Raw genomic sequence first — 20508 nt, 5'->3', positions numbered from 1 at the left:
ATGATTTGATTGAATTGATTTGCACTGTAATGAGTGAAGTAAGTATTTGATCCCCCTATCAATCAGCAATATTTCTGGCTTCCAGGTGTCTTCTATACAGGTAACGAGCTGAGATTAGGAGCACTCTTAGAGCCGGTTCACACAGGGGCGACTCGTCAGGCGACTTAGCCACCTGACAAGTCTCTTCCCATTCTGTGCAATGGAACCGTTTGGAGCGACTCAAGTCGCTCTGGCTTAGAAAAAGGTTCCTGTACGACTTTTGGGGCGACTTGCATTGACTTTTAGGCTGGGTTCACACCACAGCGATGCGGGAACGCCGCGAATCCACGGCGTTTTCCCGCATCGCATTACTCCCGCCGGCAGTTCACACTGCCCTATGCGAACGGCTGGGAGTGTCAATGATATGTTAATGACACCCCCAGATCCGTCCGCTTATCGCAGTGCGATCTGCCGACTCGCACAGGAATCGGATCGCATGGTGTGAACACCCATGCGATCCGATTCTGTTGCGGACCAAAAAAAGGGTCCCGTGCGAGTTTGCTGCGGGAGCGATGCGAATTCAGCCATACTATCTGTATGGCTGAACTCGCATCGCTACGGAGATCGGATGTGATTTGCACTGCAGTGCGGTGTGAATCACATCCGGATCTCCCCCCGCAGCAGTGTGAACCCGGCCTTATACAGAAGTAATTTTTCAAGCCGCCGCTAAAGTCTGATCCTGGTCGCCTGAGGCAGTCGCGCTGCAAGTTGTGCTGCCTCAGTGTGAACCGGGTCTTAAAGGAAGTGCTCCTAATTTCAGTTTATCTGTATAAAAGACACCTGTCCACAGAAGCAATCAGAATACAATCTCTCCACCATGGCTAAAACCAAAGAGCTGTCCAAGGATGTCGGGGACAAGATTGTAGACCTACACAATGCTAGAATGGGCTAAAAGACCATCGGCAAGCAGCTTGGTGAGAGGGTGACAACAGTTGGTACGATTATTCTCAAATGGAAAACCCAAAATAACTGTCAATCTCCCTCGGCCTGGGGCTCCATGAAGGATCTCACCTCATGGAGTTTCAATGAGCATGACTATGGTGTGGAAACCCACTCAGAACTACACAGGAGAATCTTGTCAATGATCTCAAGGCAGCTGGGACCATAGTCACCAAGAAAACAATTGGTAACACACTACGCCGTGAAGGACTGAAATCCTGCAGTGCCTGCAAGGTCCCCTTGCTCAAAAAAGCACATGTACAGGTCCGCCTGAAGTTTGTTAATGAATGTCTGAATGATTGAGGAGAACTGGGTGAAAGTGTTGTGGTCAGATGAGACCAAAATCAAGATCTTTGGCATTGTCTGAACTCGCCATGTTTGGAAGAGGTATGCTGCCTATGAGCCCAAGAACACCATCCCCACCGTCAAACATGGAGGTGGAAACCTTTAAAAAAAAAAAAAAAACAGGGCATTGATAATGGGTCATGGATAGGTGTTTCAGCATGACCGTGACCCAAAACACAATGCCAGGACAACAAAGGAGTGGCTCAAGAAGAAGCACATATTAAGGTCCTGGAGTGGCCTAGCCAGTCTTTAGACCTTAATCCTATAGAAAATATGTGGAGGGAGCTGAAGGTTCGAGTTTTTAAACGTCGGCCTCAAAACCTTAATGACTTGGAGAGGATCTGTAAAGAGAAGTGGGACAAAATCCCTCCTGAGATTTGTGCAAACCTGGTGGCCAACTACAACCTCTGTGATTGCCCACAAGAGTTTTGCCACCAAGTACTAAGTCCTGTTTTGTGAAGGGCTCAAATACTAATTTCACTCATTAAAATGCAAATCAATTTAGAACTCTTTTGAAATGCATTTTTCCTGGATATTTTTGTTCTGTCTCTCACTGTTAAAATAAACCTACCATTAAAATTATAGACTGATCATTTGTCAGTGGGCAAACGTACAAAATCAGCAGGGGATCAAATACTTTTTTCCCCTCCCTGTACGTTTTACCTTAATGTACATACTTTAATAATTTTCGTTCTTGTTGTGAACCAAAATTGCATTTCAAAGAATACAGTGCTGCGATTTGTTTAAGTTATAAGCCATCCCTCTGTGACTTGTGATGTCCTCCTATTTTATAAGCAGACTGCATTTCCCATGTATGGTTTTTTTCTTTATATTTGGTGTATAAGAATTAATCTGATTAATATTTGTGTTTCAGGGACACCATGTGGAGGATTTTCACTGGCTCCCTTCAGCTGGAGGAGAAGTCGAATGTTCTCCTGCATGACCTGCGTGAAATTGAAGCTTGGATCTACCGTCTTTTGCGTTCCCCGACACCTGTACACGGCCAGAAAAGGGTTGATGTGGAGGTTCTGCCCTTGGAGTTGCAGCCACCCTTGACCTTTGCCCTTCCTGATCCCTCTCGTTTTTCGTTGGTGGATTTTCCTCTCCACTTGCCACTGGAACTTTTGGGAGTCGATGCCTGCTTACAAGTCTTGTCCTGCATCCTGTTGGAGCATAAGGTATAGCCAAATGCTACAACAGATGTATGAGCCAGCTGTTGCTTTGTAAAAAAAACGTTCATGATTGCATGTGTCCTCATACATATTCATGATCCGTGTCTGTTGTTGTTTTGAAGTATGAGATTTTCATTTCAGAATTCTTTCTTTTTCAGGTTGTGCTGCAGTCTCGAGACTACAATGCATTGTCTATGTCTGTAATGGCTTTTGTGTCCATGCTTTATCCACTGGAATATATGTTTCCTGTAATTCCACTCCTTCCCACGTGCATGGCATCTGCTGAGCAGGTACGAAGTAGTAACTTGTTTTTTGCTTTTTACTGTTTACCACTGATTTCTGATATTTACCATGTTCTGATGACTGTTATTTTTAATCCAATCCTGGATAATCTCAAACTGTCCCGATCAGGGGCATTCCTACCATGAGGCAAACAGGGGGGCAGCTTCTGTACCGGGATGTCGTCATGTTTTTTTTTTTTTTTTTTTAAGAGGGCGCCAGTGGGCTCCCTTGTAATAGCAATCGGAGCGGCTTCCTAGAAGATTGATTGCTATTACAAGTGGCAGGAAGGAAAAAGTTTAAAAAAAAAATTAAAGCTTTCAGAAACACTGTTCTTGGTGCTTTTGAATGCTTTAAAGTGCAGAGGAAGGACTTGGGGTCTTCTAGACCCCCGATCTATCCATAAAGAGTACCGGTCACATGCCTTTTGCTGTCACAAGGATGTTTACATTCAAAGTGGTAACTTGTAAAGGCTTTTAAAGCTTTGCCTATGGAGAGTAAAACTTGCGTCATTTTGTTCTCTTTTGCATGGGTGTGCACAATTTGGCTGTGATGGAATACATTTAGATGGGTGTGGGCCCGATTTTAGCCTTGCCTAGGGCAGCACAGAACTAAAATACACCACTGCCTGTAGTGCCCACTTTATGAAGGGTTTGACAGCTGACTCTTGCAACTGCAGATGGGTCTGCAGAACTGCTTTGGATACGGAGCAGTGAGCCTGGCCTAGCTATCATTCAGTCAGTCATCTGCAGATTCTACTACCAGGATCCGGAGTAGACGACCTGCCCGTAGACGGCATTTCCAACTGGCAAGGAGGCCGAGAGTTGTCCCAGAACATGCTAGCTAATTTGGGAATTTTTTTGGAGTCTGCAGGAAGAGCTGAAATTTATGGCCATGCAAACAGCATTCTGGTCAGATCTATTACACCTGCTTTCCCTCTTGGAGCTCCACAAAATAAAAGCTAGACGGCAAGTACACAGATAAAATACATATACGGGACCTGCATTACCAGCTAAATGATTTTTATGTCACACTTCACAGTTCTATCTAGTATCAGGGGAAACTGATCTTTATCTGCTGCAGGTTTGCTTTCACTTACAGGTCTCCTCCCCTCCCCACACCACCCTGGACAGTGAAGGGAGAAGCTGCATACTAACAAGCTAATCTCTGTCGCAATGCTCTCTCCTTCTGTCGGCATGCTCCTCTCACTGCAGTATACCTGGTGGGCTTTTGTGCTTTTTCTCTTTTCCCCCTCTGTGAGCTTTCTGTACGAATTGCACAGTAGAATGCAATAGGATGATTGCAGGTCAAATTTGGAAACTTACAAAATTTGCATTTAACAAATTTTATGAAAACAGAGCAGCATTATTGTGTCTTTATGTGCCGGGAGTTGAGCTTTAAAGGAGAACTCCAGGCAGAAAGTGTTACGCATTTTTTGCCAATTTCCTACCCTCACTGAATATGCCGTTGTCATCTTCTTAGCTCAGTAGTTTCCTTGCAATAGCCTGGTAACTTTCAAATACAACCGTTCTTTACCAGTGGTTTCCTGTTTGTAAGACCAGTGGCTGCTATTTCTCCGATTCGTTTGCTATAGTGGGAGGAAAGGACTCCGAGGCCCCCGGTCTGTACCGCTCATGGAGGCAGTACAGACCTTGTCCTAAAAATCACAGCCCCCCCTAGGCTGCTCAGAAAGGCTGCATCTGCGTGTAACCTGCTCATATGCAGCAGATAGCGAGGCTTGCAAGCTGCTTAGTGTGTGTGTGAAACTGTCAGGTAATAGAACTACTTGCAGGGAAAAGATCAGCAGTAAAAAGTTAGCCGAGATGTCGGATGGGTGGGACCAAGCAGCTATTAAACACCAGCCAGTAGGGTGATGATTGGGCAGGCCCCCACCCACGTTTCTGTGGCTCTGCCCCCTTTCATAAGCAGCCCAATCATTGACTGACGTTTGATAGGTGCTCAGTCCTGCTCACCCCCGACAGCACCGCTTTGTTTTGACAGCTGATCTTCTCTCTGCAAGCAGTTATATTACCTGACAGTTTCACACACACACAGAGTGGCTCTCGCTGTCTGCTGCATGTAAACACCCCCCTCCTCTGTCAGTGCCAACAAGTGCTGCCAATCAGTGCTGCCTATCGGTGCACAAAGTACAGGGATAGTAAGAAGCTCAGCAGCCGGGCACATTGTCCTGGCTGCATAATGCGTAGATTCATTTTTTATGTTTTATTTTCAGTTTGCTGTATATATGTGAAGTTACATTTCAGAGATTGGTACTGTGATAATATTGAAGTTCATTGAGATTTCCATAGATTAGAGGATTCCACCATTAAGTTATTGATTAGGTTGCACTGCACTATTTTTTATTTTTTTTTTATTTATTTTTTTCTCATGCTATCGTGTTGCTCGCGTTACTGATGTAAAGCAACATGTCCCAACTCTTTGTGGTGCGGCTAGGGATGTACTTATATACACTATACAAGCACTGATTGCTTTTAGAAACGCTGCAGGAGGAGGACATTTTTGCTACAGCGGAATACAGAGTGTATAATATAGAATTATGGACATGTGTCTACAGTTCAGTAATGATTAAAGCATGTAAGGCAATATGTTTATCAGAAAGGACTCGAGTGCTGCGCCACTGGCACTATTAAATAACCAAATTAATATTCATATAATCCTGAAATAAATTGAAATACATAAAAAAATGTATTTGAATAATGTGATAAATGACTCTAAATCCTAAAAATTTTCACATCGATCGAAAATAGATTTGCTTAAAAGTGACTTTAAGGCAACAGTTCATTCTTGGGAAAGAGAGAAACAGCTTGCAGGAATAAGGCCTTAGTATAAGTTCTTATCAGGACACCACGGTGATTCCACACACAACGGCAAGCAAGTGCCCGTCACTGAGAAGTAAATGCGCTTACCAGACAACAAAACAAATGAGGCTTTAATTGTGAACCATCCGTGTCATTACTTTCTGGCAGACTAGGTCCGACGGAATCATATATTTTTTTAGATATATTTTTAGAATATATATTTTTTCTTTTATTAAAATAATAAACATGTTCTACTCGCCTGCTCTATGCATTCATATTGTACAGAGTAGCTCCAAACCGCCTTTTCTGACGTCTCCTGCCAGCGCTCTTGTCTTCTCTTCTCTGCCTGTCCCATAGCAAAATCGCTTGCTATAGTGACACATGTGTGGCCTTGCTCCCAAGCCGGGCCTTGTGTGTCCATAGATGCACACAATGTGCCTCAGTCCCGCTCCTGCTCCCTCTTCACAAGATATGATTGACAGCAGTAGGAGCAAATGGCTCCTGCTACTACCTCTGTGGCTGTGAGGATAGTGCAATGATGCTGCTCTTGGGCACAACGCTGGATTGAAAGAGGAGCCAGGTAAGTTTTGAAGGGGGCGGGGGTAAGTGACTGGCCTCAGGTTATATACACAGATATTAAATCCTCCTACATCAATTGTACCTGTTTATCTAAATCTATTTCTCCCCTACATCCATTCAAAGTGCAGAATATACACAGGATCTCTCCGCTCTGTAAAGTGGGGGCGGAAAGCTGAAGTTACATCAGTAAGGAGAAAGCTGATTGGAAGGAAGGGACACGCCCCCATCACACAGCTCAGAGGAACAGCACCGAGGCTGCCATCCGCTGGAGATCCCTCCCCTGCCACCTTTTTTCCTCTTGGTGTCAGTAAAATGTGTCAGAAGTGATTCCTGCTGCTAGCAGAGGAAGGAGGCAGCAGACAGAAAGCACACTTGGTGCTGTTTATTAAGACGAGTACACGTTATAGAGCAGTGATGGGGAACCTTGGCACTCCAGATATTTTGGAACTACATTTCCCATGTTGTTCAACTACACTACAGAGTGCATGAGCATCATGGGAAATGTAGTTCCAAAACATCTGGGGTGCCAAGGTTCACCATCACTGCTATAGAGGGATATGGTTTTTGTTCATATTTTATGTCTGAGGTTTATAACCACTTTAATCTTTCAGAACTATTTAAACTTGCAATAGAGCATCTGTTTATAGAATGTGTTGGTGTTTATTTCAAATAAGGACGTTTAGAGTTTTTTTTTGTTCTGTTTTTAGCTGCTCTTGGCACCCACTCCGTACATCATAGGAGTCCCTGCTAGTTTCTTTCTCTACAAGTCTGACTTTAGGATGCCTGATGATGTTTGGCTGGTAGATTTGGACACTAACAAGGTATGTACTGAACGTTTGTGATCATTGTATACAGTTACCTGTAATGTCTCCGATTTCAGTGGACTTTTCTATTTCTTTCTGACAGGTTGTCATACCTACTAATGCAGAATTTTTACCCATACTTCCGGAACCTGAAGCATCCGAACTCAAGAAGCACCTCAAGCAGGTGAAGGGGAAGCTAATACGCTGATTTTGCTGGTTTCTGCCAAATAAAATGATTGCTTCACATCGCACATTGGTTAAACTGTTTTAGTTTTGCACTACATGTTTTTTTTTCTCCTTGGTGACTTTTTTTTCTGTGCAGGCCAGTCTGTTTTCTGTATTTTTTCCTTTTTTAAATTTTTATTGCGCGACTTATTTTTTTGCCCTCAGTCCCTTTTCCTCGATTCTGCATTTTTTTTCATCCTTTTGTGTTATATATTTGTTCTTACAAGTACAAAAAAGTGCCTTTCCCCCAATACTAATCTAACCCAGACCACTCCATACAGGGGCTTACTCTCTCTAAATAATGGAGGCCTTCTCTGATGTTTACATCCTCAGACCTGAAATCTTTTCTGGTGCTGGCTGCAACTGCAGAGTAACTCTTTATAGACTTAGATGGGACCATACTCCTACACTAGTGACACTAGAACCTCGGTTCAAGGTGACTGCAGATTTAGCCAGTGGCAGAAAAGATTTTGGAACTGAAGACTCAAAAATAGGGGAGTCCATTACTAGGTGAGCTCTTTGTGATGTTGTGTAGGTTAGATTAGGTTAATGAGTGAGGGATGGGGTTGTGTGTTCTCATATTTTTTTATTATTATTTTTTTTTTAAGTAGTCCCCCCTTATCTGTTTGCAGAGTTTATATTTGTATTTTTAATTTTGCTTTATTTCTCATTCTCTTGTTTCTCCATGTCATTCTTACACCACACACACCACACCACACACCACACCACACCACACCACACACACCACACACGCCCATTTTCTGCCTTCCCATTTTCCCTTTTTTTTTTTTCTTTTTCCTCCTTTATTTTTTTCCCTTTCCTTTTTCCCTTTCTTTTTTTCTTTTTCTTTCTTTCTCTTTCCCCTTGTTTCTCCTTCTTTCCCACTTTTTTTTTTATTTATTTTTTCTGTGTATTGCTCTTTCTCTCCCCCTCTCCCTATTTCACTGCCTTTCCCCTTCGCTTTCCTCTGCTTTCAGTTGCCTTTTCTCTTTACTCATTTCATCTTTTATTACTCTACTTTTCTGTCTCTTAATCTCTTGATTTCTATCTTGCGCTTTGTATTTGTTTGTGATACAGCTGGTTTCCTCAGCGTATCATAAAACTGCTTTCTGTAAATGGATCTACCAGGCTGGATCCTATTGCTGTGCTACTATGTTATATTTTGAGCTGCAGTTCTATGCTTTATTTAATACATTTTTATATTCTTTATTTTTATGCTACAATGTTCTATCCTCAATTGAGAACAAACGTGTGCTCTCCATTTTCTCATCTGTGCTCTGTGATTGGTAATTTATTTCCCTCCATCCTGTCTCTTCTGTGCTCATGTGTCCGTCTTGTCTCTGATTGGCCGCTGGTGTTGTCATGTGACGTCCTCTCAGTGTCTGCACAGCATGTCCGTGATCACGCAGCAGCGCCTTCTCGCCTCCGATAACAAGGTTCTTTCTGTTCTTTCTTCCTATTACTAAGATTGCTCTGACCCAATTATGTGTAGGTGTTTCCAGTGGACTCAAAGCAGATCTCTGCCTGGACACAGTAAACCTAGATCAGAATATGCTGTTTAATCAGATCAGCATCCAAGGTTTATTGACTTGTGGTGTTGTTCCAAGGGATTATCTGCATCAACTAATCCTGTGCACAGTGCAGCAGAGATTATTATCCTCTCAAAAAATGATAAATTGCATAATTTTTATTTTTCTTCTTTTCCTTTTTATAGTTCTATTTCTTGCCTGATCAGAAATATTAAGGTTATTGTAAAAGTCAGCTGGCTATAGGTCTGTTTTATGTTGGGGCCTACGTAATTTAGATAAATAGGCATGTAAAATATTGACATGATCTAATGCCAACATTACCATTCTGAGGATTGGGATGCTTGAACCATTTTGGGTACCGGTAACTTCACTTTTTAGCAGATTTCACCATAAACACATTTGGCCAAATTTGTCAACTTTGGGTGACTTGTACCAAGATTGGACAGGTGACAACAACAGCCAATTATTTGAACAGTCAGATGTGACACGTTTGCAGTCATATATTTTTTTCTATACCAGCCATTTGTTGTTAAGACAAATATTGATCATTTGAAATGGTAGTACTATACACTAACACAAGTATTTGTCACATTAGGCATAAAGTATACAATATCGCTGACAGCCTTTGGACAACTGGCCATCATGCTTTTTGTATGGCCACAGCCTAAAGGGTTCAGTTCAGGTCTGTCCGTCACGTTTGACGTTGTTGTGGAGGAATATGAGCAGCCTGCACAGAGCCCTGACCTCAACCATGCTAAACACCTTTGGTATTATTTTTTAAAATGCTGATTGTGTTCCAGGGCTTCACTTCAGTGCTTGTATGGGTATAAACCATTGCCGAGGGTTGGGGGGGGGGGGGGGGGGACGGACAGGCAGGCAGTTTGAAAGCCATAGCTTACATCATTGTGTTTTTTCACCTGTGCAGGCCCTGGCAAGTATGAGCCTAAACACCCAGCCTATCCTTAACCTGGACAGATTCCATGAGAGCTCAGAGGCTGCCATGCTTCGACCCCACAGCGATGCCCAGGGTACCCCTTCCACAGAGTTCAACCCCCTTATTTATGGAAATGATGTTGACTCTGTAGATGTGGCGACACGGTAAGGTGGCAGATGGTATTGTGTTGGCCTCTTGTGTGCTGCTATTTTAGAATTGTTTTTGCAGTGTTCATATGATGTTATGGTAAACTTTCCCATATGTACTACCTATCTATGCTGCTGAAACACTGCTGTTTTTGTAATGGATATTACTATACAGTCAATTTTTATACATATTCGCCTTCTTTGGGGGCTGTGTTGAAAGGCTTTTTGTTATTTTCAAGCGGGTTTTGAATTCTCATAAAATCTGCAAGAATGCTGTACCCCCTGGAAGCAGGTCACTGTATGACCAAGGCAAGTCCATTGGCATTCATTCTGTCATTTCCAAAGGGTACAACAGTTTTGTCCCTATACCCTCTTTGTTTTTATGAATCTGCCAGTTTCAGACCAAAGGAAGGCAGATTTGATGACTGCCTTGCACCAACTTCAGGCACAAGGAGTGGTTGTACGAGTTCCTTCACAAGAAGAGCGTCAATGTTTCTATTCAGTTTCCCAATCCCAAAACCAAACAAGCACATCCACCAAATACTTGAGTCACAATCACTAAACCGATTACTTTGTGTAACAAAATTCTGGATGGAAGATCTCTCATTGCTTTCCAAGGGAGAGTCATTGCCTCCATAGACATACAAGATGTCTAACTCCATATTACCATTTTCCTATTGCACCAGTGCTTCCTGCATTTTGCAGTGGGAGACCGGAACATCCAGTTTGTGGTACTGATATCCAGATGCTCCCCTCCACCCCCTGTGTTCACAAAAGTGCCTGCCTGCTTCTAGAACTTTTTCAAATGTCGGACGTTCATGTGACGTCATGTTGAAGGCCTAATCGGCCAGGACCTTGTCTGCTTCTGTTTGCAAGACTGAGTCCCTCATTTCCTATGGTGCGTTCTAGATTACACCCTGCCTCCTGCTCTGCTATTGTCAGGTGGATCAGACCACGCATTTCCAGGGTCGGCCTACGCCCTTAAAGAAAAGGTTTCTCCCTTTCCTATCAGAGCCAATTCCACCAGAGTTGTTAGTGTGTCCTATGCTTTTCAGCATCAAGTATCTGTTTTGTATGCAAGGACCGAACCTGGTCCCCTGTTCACGTCTTCTCCAAATTCTATCAGGTGGACGTTCAGGCTTCAGCTGATGTAAGCTTTGGCCACATGGTGCTTTAAGCTGTTATCAGAGTTTTTGTTCAGGTTCTTTTAAACCCTTGTTTTTGTTGTGAGCCTTTTGGCAGTTCTGTTTGCCAAGTTCTTGCCCACCCCTCGGTTTTGTTGCTTAGTTACCTCCCAAGGACTATGAATACCAGTCCTGTACTATATGATTAAGATGAGAGAAATTTTAACTTGCCTTCCCTTTGAGTACAGTACAGGACACAGGTCCCTCTTTCTTCTCTAAGTAATTGTAATCTTATATTTAAAAAAAATAAAAATAAAGCTAGAAATGTGGTTTATATGTACCTGCTCTGTGCTATTGTAATGCACAAAGCGACTACTTACCCCCTCCTCTGGGGGGTCCCCCACTGGTGCTGTCCACTCCTCCTCCTCTGTGTATGCCCCCATAGCAAGCCACTTGCTATAGTGGAACACATGCATGCTCTCGTCCCCGCCCCCCGCTCTCTCCTCACAGGACCTAACTGACCGCAGCAGAAGCCTATGGCTCCTGTTGCGTTCAGCAAAGCCTGTGAGAACAGGAAGAGGGGAGAGAAGATGCTCAGTCATGGATGGATAGAAGACTGTGTTACTGAGGAGGGTGGGGGGGGGGGGGGGGGGGGGGGGGAAACCAGTATTGGAAGTTTTTTTTTTTTTTTTTTTTAACATTTTTAATGCAGTGGACCTGTATTGTTTAGAACTACTTTAAGCTTATTCATTTCAAATTTACAGTCTTTTTTAATTGAATTTTAAAAAGCTATACTTGTTCTTTAAATTATCTGTGTTATTTATACCTTTAATTGCTTATTGCCATTCTAATCATCATTTTTTTTTTTTTTTTTTTTTTTTTTTTATTTGACGGTAGGGTTGCCATGGTCCGATTCTTTAATTCTCCCAACATGTTGCATGGTTTCCAGCTGCATACCCGCACTCTGCGTCTGTTCCCTCGGCCTGTAGTGGCTTTCCAGTCCTCTTCCTTCCTTGCATCACGTCCCAAGGCTACCCCCTTTTCTGAGAAGCTGGCCAGAACACAGGCTGTGGAGTATTTTGGAGAATGGTCTCTCAACCCCACTAATTTTGCTTTTCAAAGGATACACAACAGTAAGCGCCTTTTAGCTCTTCTGTCAGCTCATTTTCCACCTGCTTTCCCCCTTTTTCCGATAGTCTCTCATTGCATCTCCTTCCCTGCAGATATGTTTGACCCAGCTTCAATTGGAGATAAGCCAAAGTGGTATGCCCACCAGCTGCAACCCATCCATTATCGTGTGTATGATGCAAACTCCCAGCTAGCAGAAGCACTCAGTGTCCCTATAGAGAGGGATAGTGACTCAGATCCCACTGATGACAGGTCTGCTTCATTTTGCCTTCTTTTTTTGTGATTTGTTATTGTTATGTCAATTCTTTGTTTTAAAGGGAATTTACTGTAAAATGTCACTATGTTTTTTTCCTTATTTACTTAAATTACTGAAAGTGATCACTCGGAATATTATCTCTTAATATGACTCAAAAGTCTTCACTCATATGATTAAAGGTAGAAAGTATTTGAGGTGTCTTACTTTCACTCAGTGCAGTGGTGGTGTTTAACAAGGAGTTGTCATTTTGCCTGTTTTAATTTTGTAGTGTTTTAGTTTAACTATACTGTTTTTCAGTGGCAGTGACAGTGTGGAATATGATGACTCCAGCTCTTCTTATTCTTCTCTTGGCGACTTTGTCAGTGAAATGATGAAGTGCGACATCAACGGCGACACACCTAGTGAGTATTCTGATGAGTGAGCTTAGTAACTTGAGTTACTTAGCACTAACCCCAAGCTAGTTCTTTTTTTATTTTTTATTTTTCTGACTAAGATGACTCCTTAAATATGATTGGTTGCTGTTAGTAACTTTTAGGTGGTTGTAAACTCTTCTCTATACTCATTGAAGTGATTGTCCTCAGGTGATACACGGAGATGAAACAAATCCGACAACATAAGTTGTATCTGTTTATTTGCCTTCTGCTCTATAAAGTCCAGAATTAATAAAGCTTGTCTTTGCTGCTGGAAATCAGGAGGTAGAGAGCCGAAATTGCTCTCCTTATAAATGACGAGAGCATGAACATAACCAAGGCTGCCAGTCACAGGCTGTGTGCTGGCGATCCCCTACCCCAGTGATGGCGAACCTCGGCACCCCAGATGTTTTGGAACTACATTTCCCATGATGCTCATCCACACCTGAAGAGTGTATCAGCATCATGGGAAATGGAGTTTGAAAACATCTGGGGTGCCAAGGTTCGCCATCTCTGCCCTACCCTGTCACAATTTTTTTTTCTTTTTTCCTCTCTCCTCTGGATTGAGACAAGTACACACTATAGAGGGATAAGCTTTGTTCAAATTTTATGTCCGAGGTTTACAACCATTGTAAATTACACGCTGGCTTATCGATCCTCTTCATTAAACAAAAATAGGCTTACAGTGATTTTTGTGCTCTTCGTAGATGTGGATCCACTGACTCACGCTGCCTTGGGAGATGCCAGTGAGGTGGAGTTTGATGATTTTCAGGAGTACTCAGGGGAGGTGGAGGAAACTGCTCCCGACAGTGAGAACTCGCCTGACAACAATCAGCCACGTTCAGGCTCCAGCACCACTGCCAGCAGCAGTCCAAGTACTGTAATCCATGGAACCAACACGGTGAGCTTAGACAGGTTGTTATATATATATATATATATATATATATATATATATATATATATATATATATATATATATATATATATATATATATATATATATATATATATATATATATATATATATATATATATATATATATATATATATATATATTTTTTTTTTTGGAAGGGAGGAATATTGGTATTGCCAGGTACCCCTTCGCATTTCCTATCGGAGCACTGCAGAGGGTACACTGCACATTTGCCGCCTCTGCATTGTGTAAAAAGGCTGTTTGATGCCTTATGATGTCTCCTATTGATCTGCTGATAGCACATAGCCTTGGGGGCCCTCTGCACATACTCAGTTTGGTGTGTATTGCTAGAGTTTTTCTTTTTCTTGGGAGAGTACATGTGATCAGCATTGTCCAAACAGAGGGTCAGGGGTCATGCAACGTGATTGGACAGTCAGAGGAGAATGAAGACTCCTTCTACCAGCTTTAACCAGATACTGATAGAAGTCACAAGACTGCTATATACTGCTGATGAGAAAATGTATTAGCAGTTTGTTTACTAAAATAATTGCATTTCCTGTGTACTGTGGGAGACCAGATGGTAAATGCAGGGTCCTTGGGTTAGTAACACTTTAACATGCTGACCCAGGCGACTGAAGACCAGTGAAATATTGGTTTGGTTGAGGATGGCACTGGATCCCTGGACAGGTAAGTGACTGTTTTGTTTTATTTTTTTTAATTTATAAAGCAGTTACAGTATTTGTAGCTGCTAACTTTTAATTTTGTTCCTAGGATGAGGGACCACTTTAAGCTACTGTGAGTTTATTACGGCACTGGACCTTGTTCATAGTTTTGGTCTTTTAGCCAAACTGTTTAGAAGTAGTCAGGACATAATAGTGGTTTTTTTTTTCTTGGTTTTTTTTGTTTTGCTATTTTTGTCCTGAATCAGAGTTCCACAGTTTGGAGAGTGGTCTTATTGTGCTTAGATTTTAGCTAAAAGATGATTTTCCCATGTTTAGTGTCAATAACTGTGAATCCAATCCCTTTTCTCTTTCTCCCAGTGCAAGAGGGAAGCTTTAATTACTTTGCAGTGACTACTATGCTCGGCTATATATCATTTTTGTCATTTATTGTTTATGCTTTTTATTCATTCTGGACTTTACTAAATGTTGAAATGTAACCGGTATATGTAAGGGACAGAACCTTGCTGTACTGTAATTCTGTCTAGCCAGTATTCATTGCAGTTTAAGCTGCTTTAATAAATGGTCCAAATTGTACAAATTAAGTCTTAACCATCCTCTTTTCAGCAAGAATCTGCTGACTCTGCCGAGCCGGATGAGAAGGTTTTGGGTGTGTTGCAGAATCACTTACCCACCCTGGCACCTGCGTTTAACCGGCTGGCAATGGAACGCCGTGAGAGTGAAGCATCTGTTGGTGGTGAGGCACAAAGGCGCGAGTATGACAATCCCTATTTTGAGCCCCAGTATGGATTTCCACCAGAGGAGGAGAATGAAGAACGAGAGGAGAGTTATACACCCATGTTTAACCAGACTGTTAATGGCACCCGGTGAGACCCAATGTCTAGACCTGATGATGAATTTTGATTTTTAATCCAGGAACCATGGGCTTTTATTTATTTATATATTTTTTGTACACTCTGTGCTATATTAAATATCAGCCAGTTACTGTGGTCGGGAACTAACCGCGACTAACATTTGACAGTGTAATGAGGCAGGGCTTAAAGTGATACTAAAATCTTATTTTTTTTTTGTTTAAAAATAACTAACCTGTTTTATACTTACCTGCTCTGTGCAGTGGTTATGCACAGAGCAACTCAGACCCCCCTCTCCTCATGGGCCCCCTGCCAAAGCTCCTGGCCCTTCCCTTCCTTCTTGCTCTGGGGGCACCTGAGACAAGCCACTGCTCTGTATGTCCATACAGACATAGAGCTTTGGCCTGCCCCTGCCCCTCTCTCTCCACATTGGCTCACTGGCCTTGACAGCAGCGCCCTGCTGCTGTCTCAGCCAATGAGGGAAAGTCCCGGGCAGCCGAGACTCTCATGCATGTCGCTAGATCAAGATGGGGATCAGGTAAATAATAGGGGGGCTGCTGCACACAGCGTGCATCAAGATGAAAAACTTTCTGACTTTAGAACCACTCTAATGCCAAGAGCCCGGGAATCTTTATTTCATGACTTGAAAAGCCAAAAGAAGTTCTAACACTTAAAAAAAAAAAAAAATGTTGACAGTTTGTGCAGCACTTTACAAAAAAGACTGTATAGCTATTCAAAATTGTTTTAAAACTCTGTACTGTATTTGGGCTTTAGGAGATGTTAGGGAGAGTTTAAATTTGTGGGAAAGTAATTTTGAATGGTTTGGCCCTGTAAAGGATGTTTCCCCCCCCCACTGGGCTTCAGCAGTTTCTTATACAATGTAATCTAGGTTCAGATTTTTTATGAAATTGATTAACCGGTTCCCGACCAGCGCACGACGATGTACGTCGACAGAATGGCACGGGCAGGCATATTGGCGTACAGGTACGTCCAATATTCAATGCCGCGCTGGTCGGGACCCCCGTGAGTCCGGTCGCGGGACCCGCGGACTCGATCGCCGCGGGCATCCCCGCGATCGTCTCACAGGACGGCTGAATGGAGGAAATGCCGTGTAAACAGCATTTCTCCATTCTGCCTAGCAACTAGTGACGCTGATCTCTGCTCCATGTGATGGGAGCAGAGATCAGTGTTCACTAAATGAAAGCCCAACCCCCCCACAGTTAGTAACACACCCCTAGGAACACTTAACCCCTACACTGCCACCCACTGGTTAACCCCTTCACTGCCAGTGTCATTTACACAGGAATCGCTGCATTTATATAGCAGTGATTACTGTATAAATGACAATGGTCCCAAAAATGTGTCAAAAATGTCCGATGGGTCCCCCACAATGTCGCAGTCACAATAAAAATCACTGATCGCCGCCATTACTAGTAAAAAAAAAATAATAATAAAAAATTTAATAAAAATGCTATAAAACTATCCCTATTTTGTAAACGCTATAACTTTTGCGCAAACCAATCAATAATCACTTATTGCGATTTTTTTTTTTATTTTTTTTTTTTATTTTTTTTATTTTTTTACCAAAAATATGTAGAAGAATACGTATTGGCCTAAACTGAGGGAAAAACATGTTTTTTTTTATATATTTTTGGGGGATATTTATTATAACAAAAAGTAAAAAATAATGCGTTTTTTTTTCAAAATTGGCGCTCTATTTTTGTTTATAGCGCAAAAAATAAATACCGCAGGGGTGATCAAATACCACCAAAAGAAAGCTCTATTTGTGGGAAAAAAAGGACGTCAATTTTGTTTGGGAGCCACGTCGCACGACTGCACAATTGTCAGTTAAAGCGACGCAGTGCCGAATCGCAAAAAGTGGTCTGGTCTTTGACCAGCAAAATGGTCTGGTCTGAAAGTGGTTAAAGTGGTTGTACACCTCAAACATAAAATATGAACAAAAAATATCCTTCCATAGTGTGTATTCATCACAATTAAAGCGGTAGTAAACTGCAGAAAAAAAACAAAAACCTTCCCCTGCAAGGTAATGTCATAATGCGCTAGTATGCATCCCTTACTAGCACATTATGGGAGACTTGCCGCAAAACAAAGCCCTCCAGCGGTGTGCTTGTGTGCGGGAGCTGCTGGTTACGGCACAGACACTAAAGGACCGTCACGGTATGCCAGACCTTCAGAGTGCATGCGCCGGTGATGTCACCGGCGGCATGCAGCGTGAATATCTCCTAAACAGTGCAAGTTTAGGAGATATATTCAAAGTGCCTACAGGTAAACCTTATAGGCTTACCCGCAGGTACAAGTGGTAAAAAAAATCCTGTTAGATTTACCGGTAACGGTATTTCCAGGAATCTTCCAGGACAGCTACTTAAGAGATGATTGGCTCCACCCTCTACAGGAAACACAAATCGGAAACAATTTAAAAGGCCCCTCCCTCCCTCAGACCCTCAGTTGTTTGAAGAAGTAAACCTCCACCAAAAGTGCACTCGGCAAAGGCATAACAGAAACTCATTAAAACACCACCACCAGGTAGCCAAAGGAGACCAGTGAATACAGACCAGGGTGGGAATATAGACGCTGTCCTGGAAGATTCCTGGAAATACCGTTATCGGTAAGTCTAACATGGGCTTTCCCCCCTCATCTTCCAGGACAGCTACTTGAGAGGATAAGCAAGATTCTCTACCTTTATGGAGGGACGACAGCCTGAAGCACTTTCCTTCCAAAGGAGAGGTCCTGGCTGGAGAGCATCTGGACTCTATAATGCTTGATAAATGCATGAGAGGAGGACCAGACAGCAGCTTTAGAAATTTCTTCCCATGACGCTCCTGCTCTTTTTGCCGTTGATGTGGTCGAGGATCTCATTGAATAAGCCCTAATTCTGGAAGGAGGGGTGTGACCCGACACTCTGTAAGCTTCACAAATGGCTTCCCTAATCCATCTGGAAATGGGGTTCTTGGGGCCACTGAACAACACTGAGTTGGGAGGATTTCCTAAACTCAGTAGACCTTTCTAGATAAAGCAGAAGGCATCTTTTCACATCCAAAAAACTAAATCTTTTCTCTTCCGTATTCTTGGACAAGCAACAAAAACAAAGAACTACCTCCTGGGACATGTTAAAGCTGGAAAAAACTTTGGGTAAGTACAAAGGATCGGGCCTAATCACTACCCTGTCCTCTAAAATCCTCAGGAAAGGGACTCTAGATCAGTAATCCTTCTCCCTGACGTTCTAGCCAAAAGAAAGGTAATCTTTAAGGAAATCAATTTCAGAGAAGTCTCATGTAAAGGCTAAAAAGGAGCCCTAGTCAGAGCATTTTAATACCAATGACAGATCCCAGGAAGGAATCTGTTTAACAGCCCTGGGTGTACGCCTAGATCTGGCTGAGGAACCTCCTGATCAAAGGTTCCTCAGCTAGTCTTTTTTTATGCAAAGAGAGGGCACAAACCTGAACCCTAAGGGTGCTGACAGAAAAAGTCCTTTCTCCACTACCCTCTGTAAAAAAATCCAATATAGAGTATAGGGAGTAGAAAGAATCTATTCCTGTCTTGCCAGGAAACAAACGTTTTCCAAACTTTCACATATTTCGTTATTGTGACTAACTTAAGGCTGTCCAGGATAGTCTCAAAAACCCTCTCTCTGAACAGCCTCTTAGCTGTAGGATGCGCCATGTAACTTCTAGGCCATCAAATGAAAGGTCTGAGGGCTTGGATGGAGCACCGACCCCTGACTGAGAAGATTCGGGGGGCTCTATTGGGAGAGCTCTCAGCGAGGAGAACCAACTTCTCCTGGGCCACCAAGGGGCAATCAGGATAACTTCTGCTTGGTCCTGAAAAATCTTCTGAATTACCAGCGGTAAGAGGGGAAATTGAGGAAAGGCCAGAGTGAAATCCCACAGGAAGGAGAGTGCATCTGTCCCTAAGGACTTTGTCTGTCTCTCTTTCCAGCGAGAAGAAAGGCGGTAGTTTCTTGTTGAGACTGGATGCAAAAAGATCCACTCTGGGAACACCCCACTTTAGCATGATCTCCTGCAACATGTCTTGATTCAGTTCCCAACTGCTGGCAATGATGTTGTCCGCCAGAACATTCGCTGTCCCACTGATGTGCACCGCCCTAACTGAAGAGACATTGTCCTCTGCCCAGGACAGAATCTGCTGGGTTAACAATACAAGAGTATCCGAACGAGTGCCCCCCTTGCTTGTTTAGGTACGCCACGGTTGTGGCATTGTCCAAAAAAATCAACAGGTCCTTTGAATTGACCCTCTCCTTCAGAGTAATTAAAGCCTTCCCCACTGCTAACAGTTCTCCGAAATTCGATGAGCAGCATGCCTGCTCTGGCAACCAGGCTCCCTGGGCCTACCAGTCCCTTGAGTCCGCTCCCCAGCCGCACAGACTGGCATCTGTAGTAATTTTTTTGGTAAATGCTGTGCCCAGTCCTTCCCTCCCTGCAGATGTTCCCGCTGCTCCCACCAGGACAGTTTGAGAAAATCCTCTCTTGAAAGCTGTACGAGCTGATTCAAATAACTTTTTCAGTGATTTCAATGACTCAGAAGAAATGTCTGAAGGGGCCTGGAGTGCAATTGGGCCCATGGCACCCCCAGAATGGCTGCTGTCATTAAGCCCAGTTCTGCACGGAGAGAAGAATCTTTAAAATCTTTTCTTCTGGAAGAAAAATATTTTGGGCAACTGCGTCTATTAGGTAACCCAAAAAGGGCATGCTCTGGGAGGGAACCAGGTAAGACTTGCTGATTGACCTTCCACCCCAATTTCTGAAAGGTCTGCAAGACCAATGCGGATCCTGAACAAGGCTCTTTCTCTCGGGCAAAGACCAAAAAATCATCTAAATATGGAACGATCAATACCCTCCGTATTAGAAAATAGGCCATGACTTTCTCCATGATTTTCGTGAAAATCTGTGGTGTTGTCGAGAGACCAAAAGGTAGGGCTCTGAACTGCCAATGACTTGGAACGTTCTCCATTAGAACTGCAAATCTGAGGAACTTTTGATGATTCTGGCAGATTGTTACACGAAGGTAAGCGTCCTGAAAATCCAGGGTTACCATGATCACTCCTGGTAATAACAGATTCCTTACAGAATAAATGTTTTCCATCCGGAATCGTCTGTAGATTTTGAATCTGTTCCAGAAGCTTAAATTGATGACCATCCAAAAACCGCCAGAAGCCTTTCTTACCAGAAAGACTTGAGAATAAAATGCTCTGAATTTCTGATCTTCCCGAATAGGAGAAATAACCCCCTCCGTTTCCTACATGGCAATCAGATTCACCATGGCCTGCCGTCTCTCTTGGTCCCTCGGTAGATGGGTAA

The 20508-nt window shown here is 42.9% G+C and overlaps 1 protein-coding gene across 38 annotated transcripts in view; it reads left to right on the top strand.

Annotated features, from left to right (window-relative positions):
- Nucleotides 1–20508, top strand: part of MADD (MAP kinase activating death domain) — a 170675-nt gene that overhangs the window by 65525 nt on the left and 84642 nt on the right. For 27 of the 38 annotated variants that reach the window (XM_077461046.1, XM_077461019.1, XM_077460995.1 and 24 more), the window contains exons 4-14: nt 2198–2501; nt 2654–2785; nt 6880–6993; nt 7079–7159; nt 8580–8636; nt 9655–9827; nt 11831–12066; nt 12157–12313; nt 12615–12718; nt 13435–13628; nt 14928–15187. In XM_077461046.1, the coding sequence (XP_077317172.1) occupies nt 2198–2501; nt 2654–2785; nt 6880–6993; nt 7079–7159; nt 8580–8636; nt 9655–9827; nt 11831–12066; nt 12157–12313; nt 12615–12718; nt 13435–13628; nt 14928–15187 (1812 nt within the window). The remainder of the gene's footprint in view (nt 1–2197; nt 2502–2653; nt 2786–6879; nt 6994–7078; nt 7160–8579; nt 8637–9654; nt 9828–11830; nt 12067–12156; nt 12314–12614; nt 12719–13434; nt 13629–14927; nt 15188–20508) is intronic. The other 11 variants (XM_077461086.1, XM_077461084.1, XM_077461077.1 and 8 more) reach the window with 1 other exon arrangement.

The sequence above is a fragment of the Lithobates pipiens genome, unplaced genomic scaffold (genome assembly GCF_037356315.1).
Source record: "Lithobates pipiens isolate NorthernLeopardFrog02 unplaced genomic scaffold, aLitPip1_a1.2 Scaffold_10, whole genome shotgun sequence".
Taxonomy (NCBI): domain Eukaryota; kingdom Metazoa; phylum Chordata; class Amphibia; order Anura; family Ranidae; genus Lithobates; species Lithobates pipiens.
The sequence above is the reverse complement of the archived record's forward strand: the minus strand, read 5'-3'. Positions and strand labels throughout refer to the sequence as shown.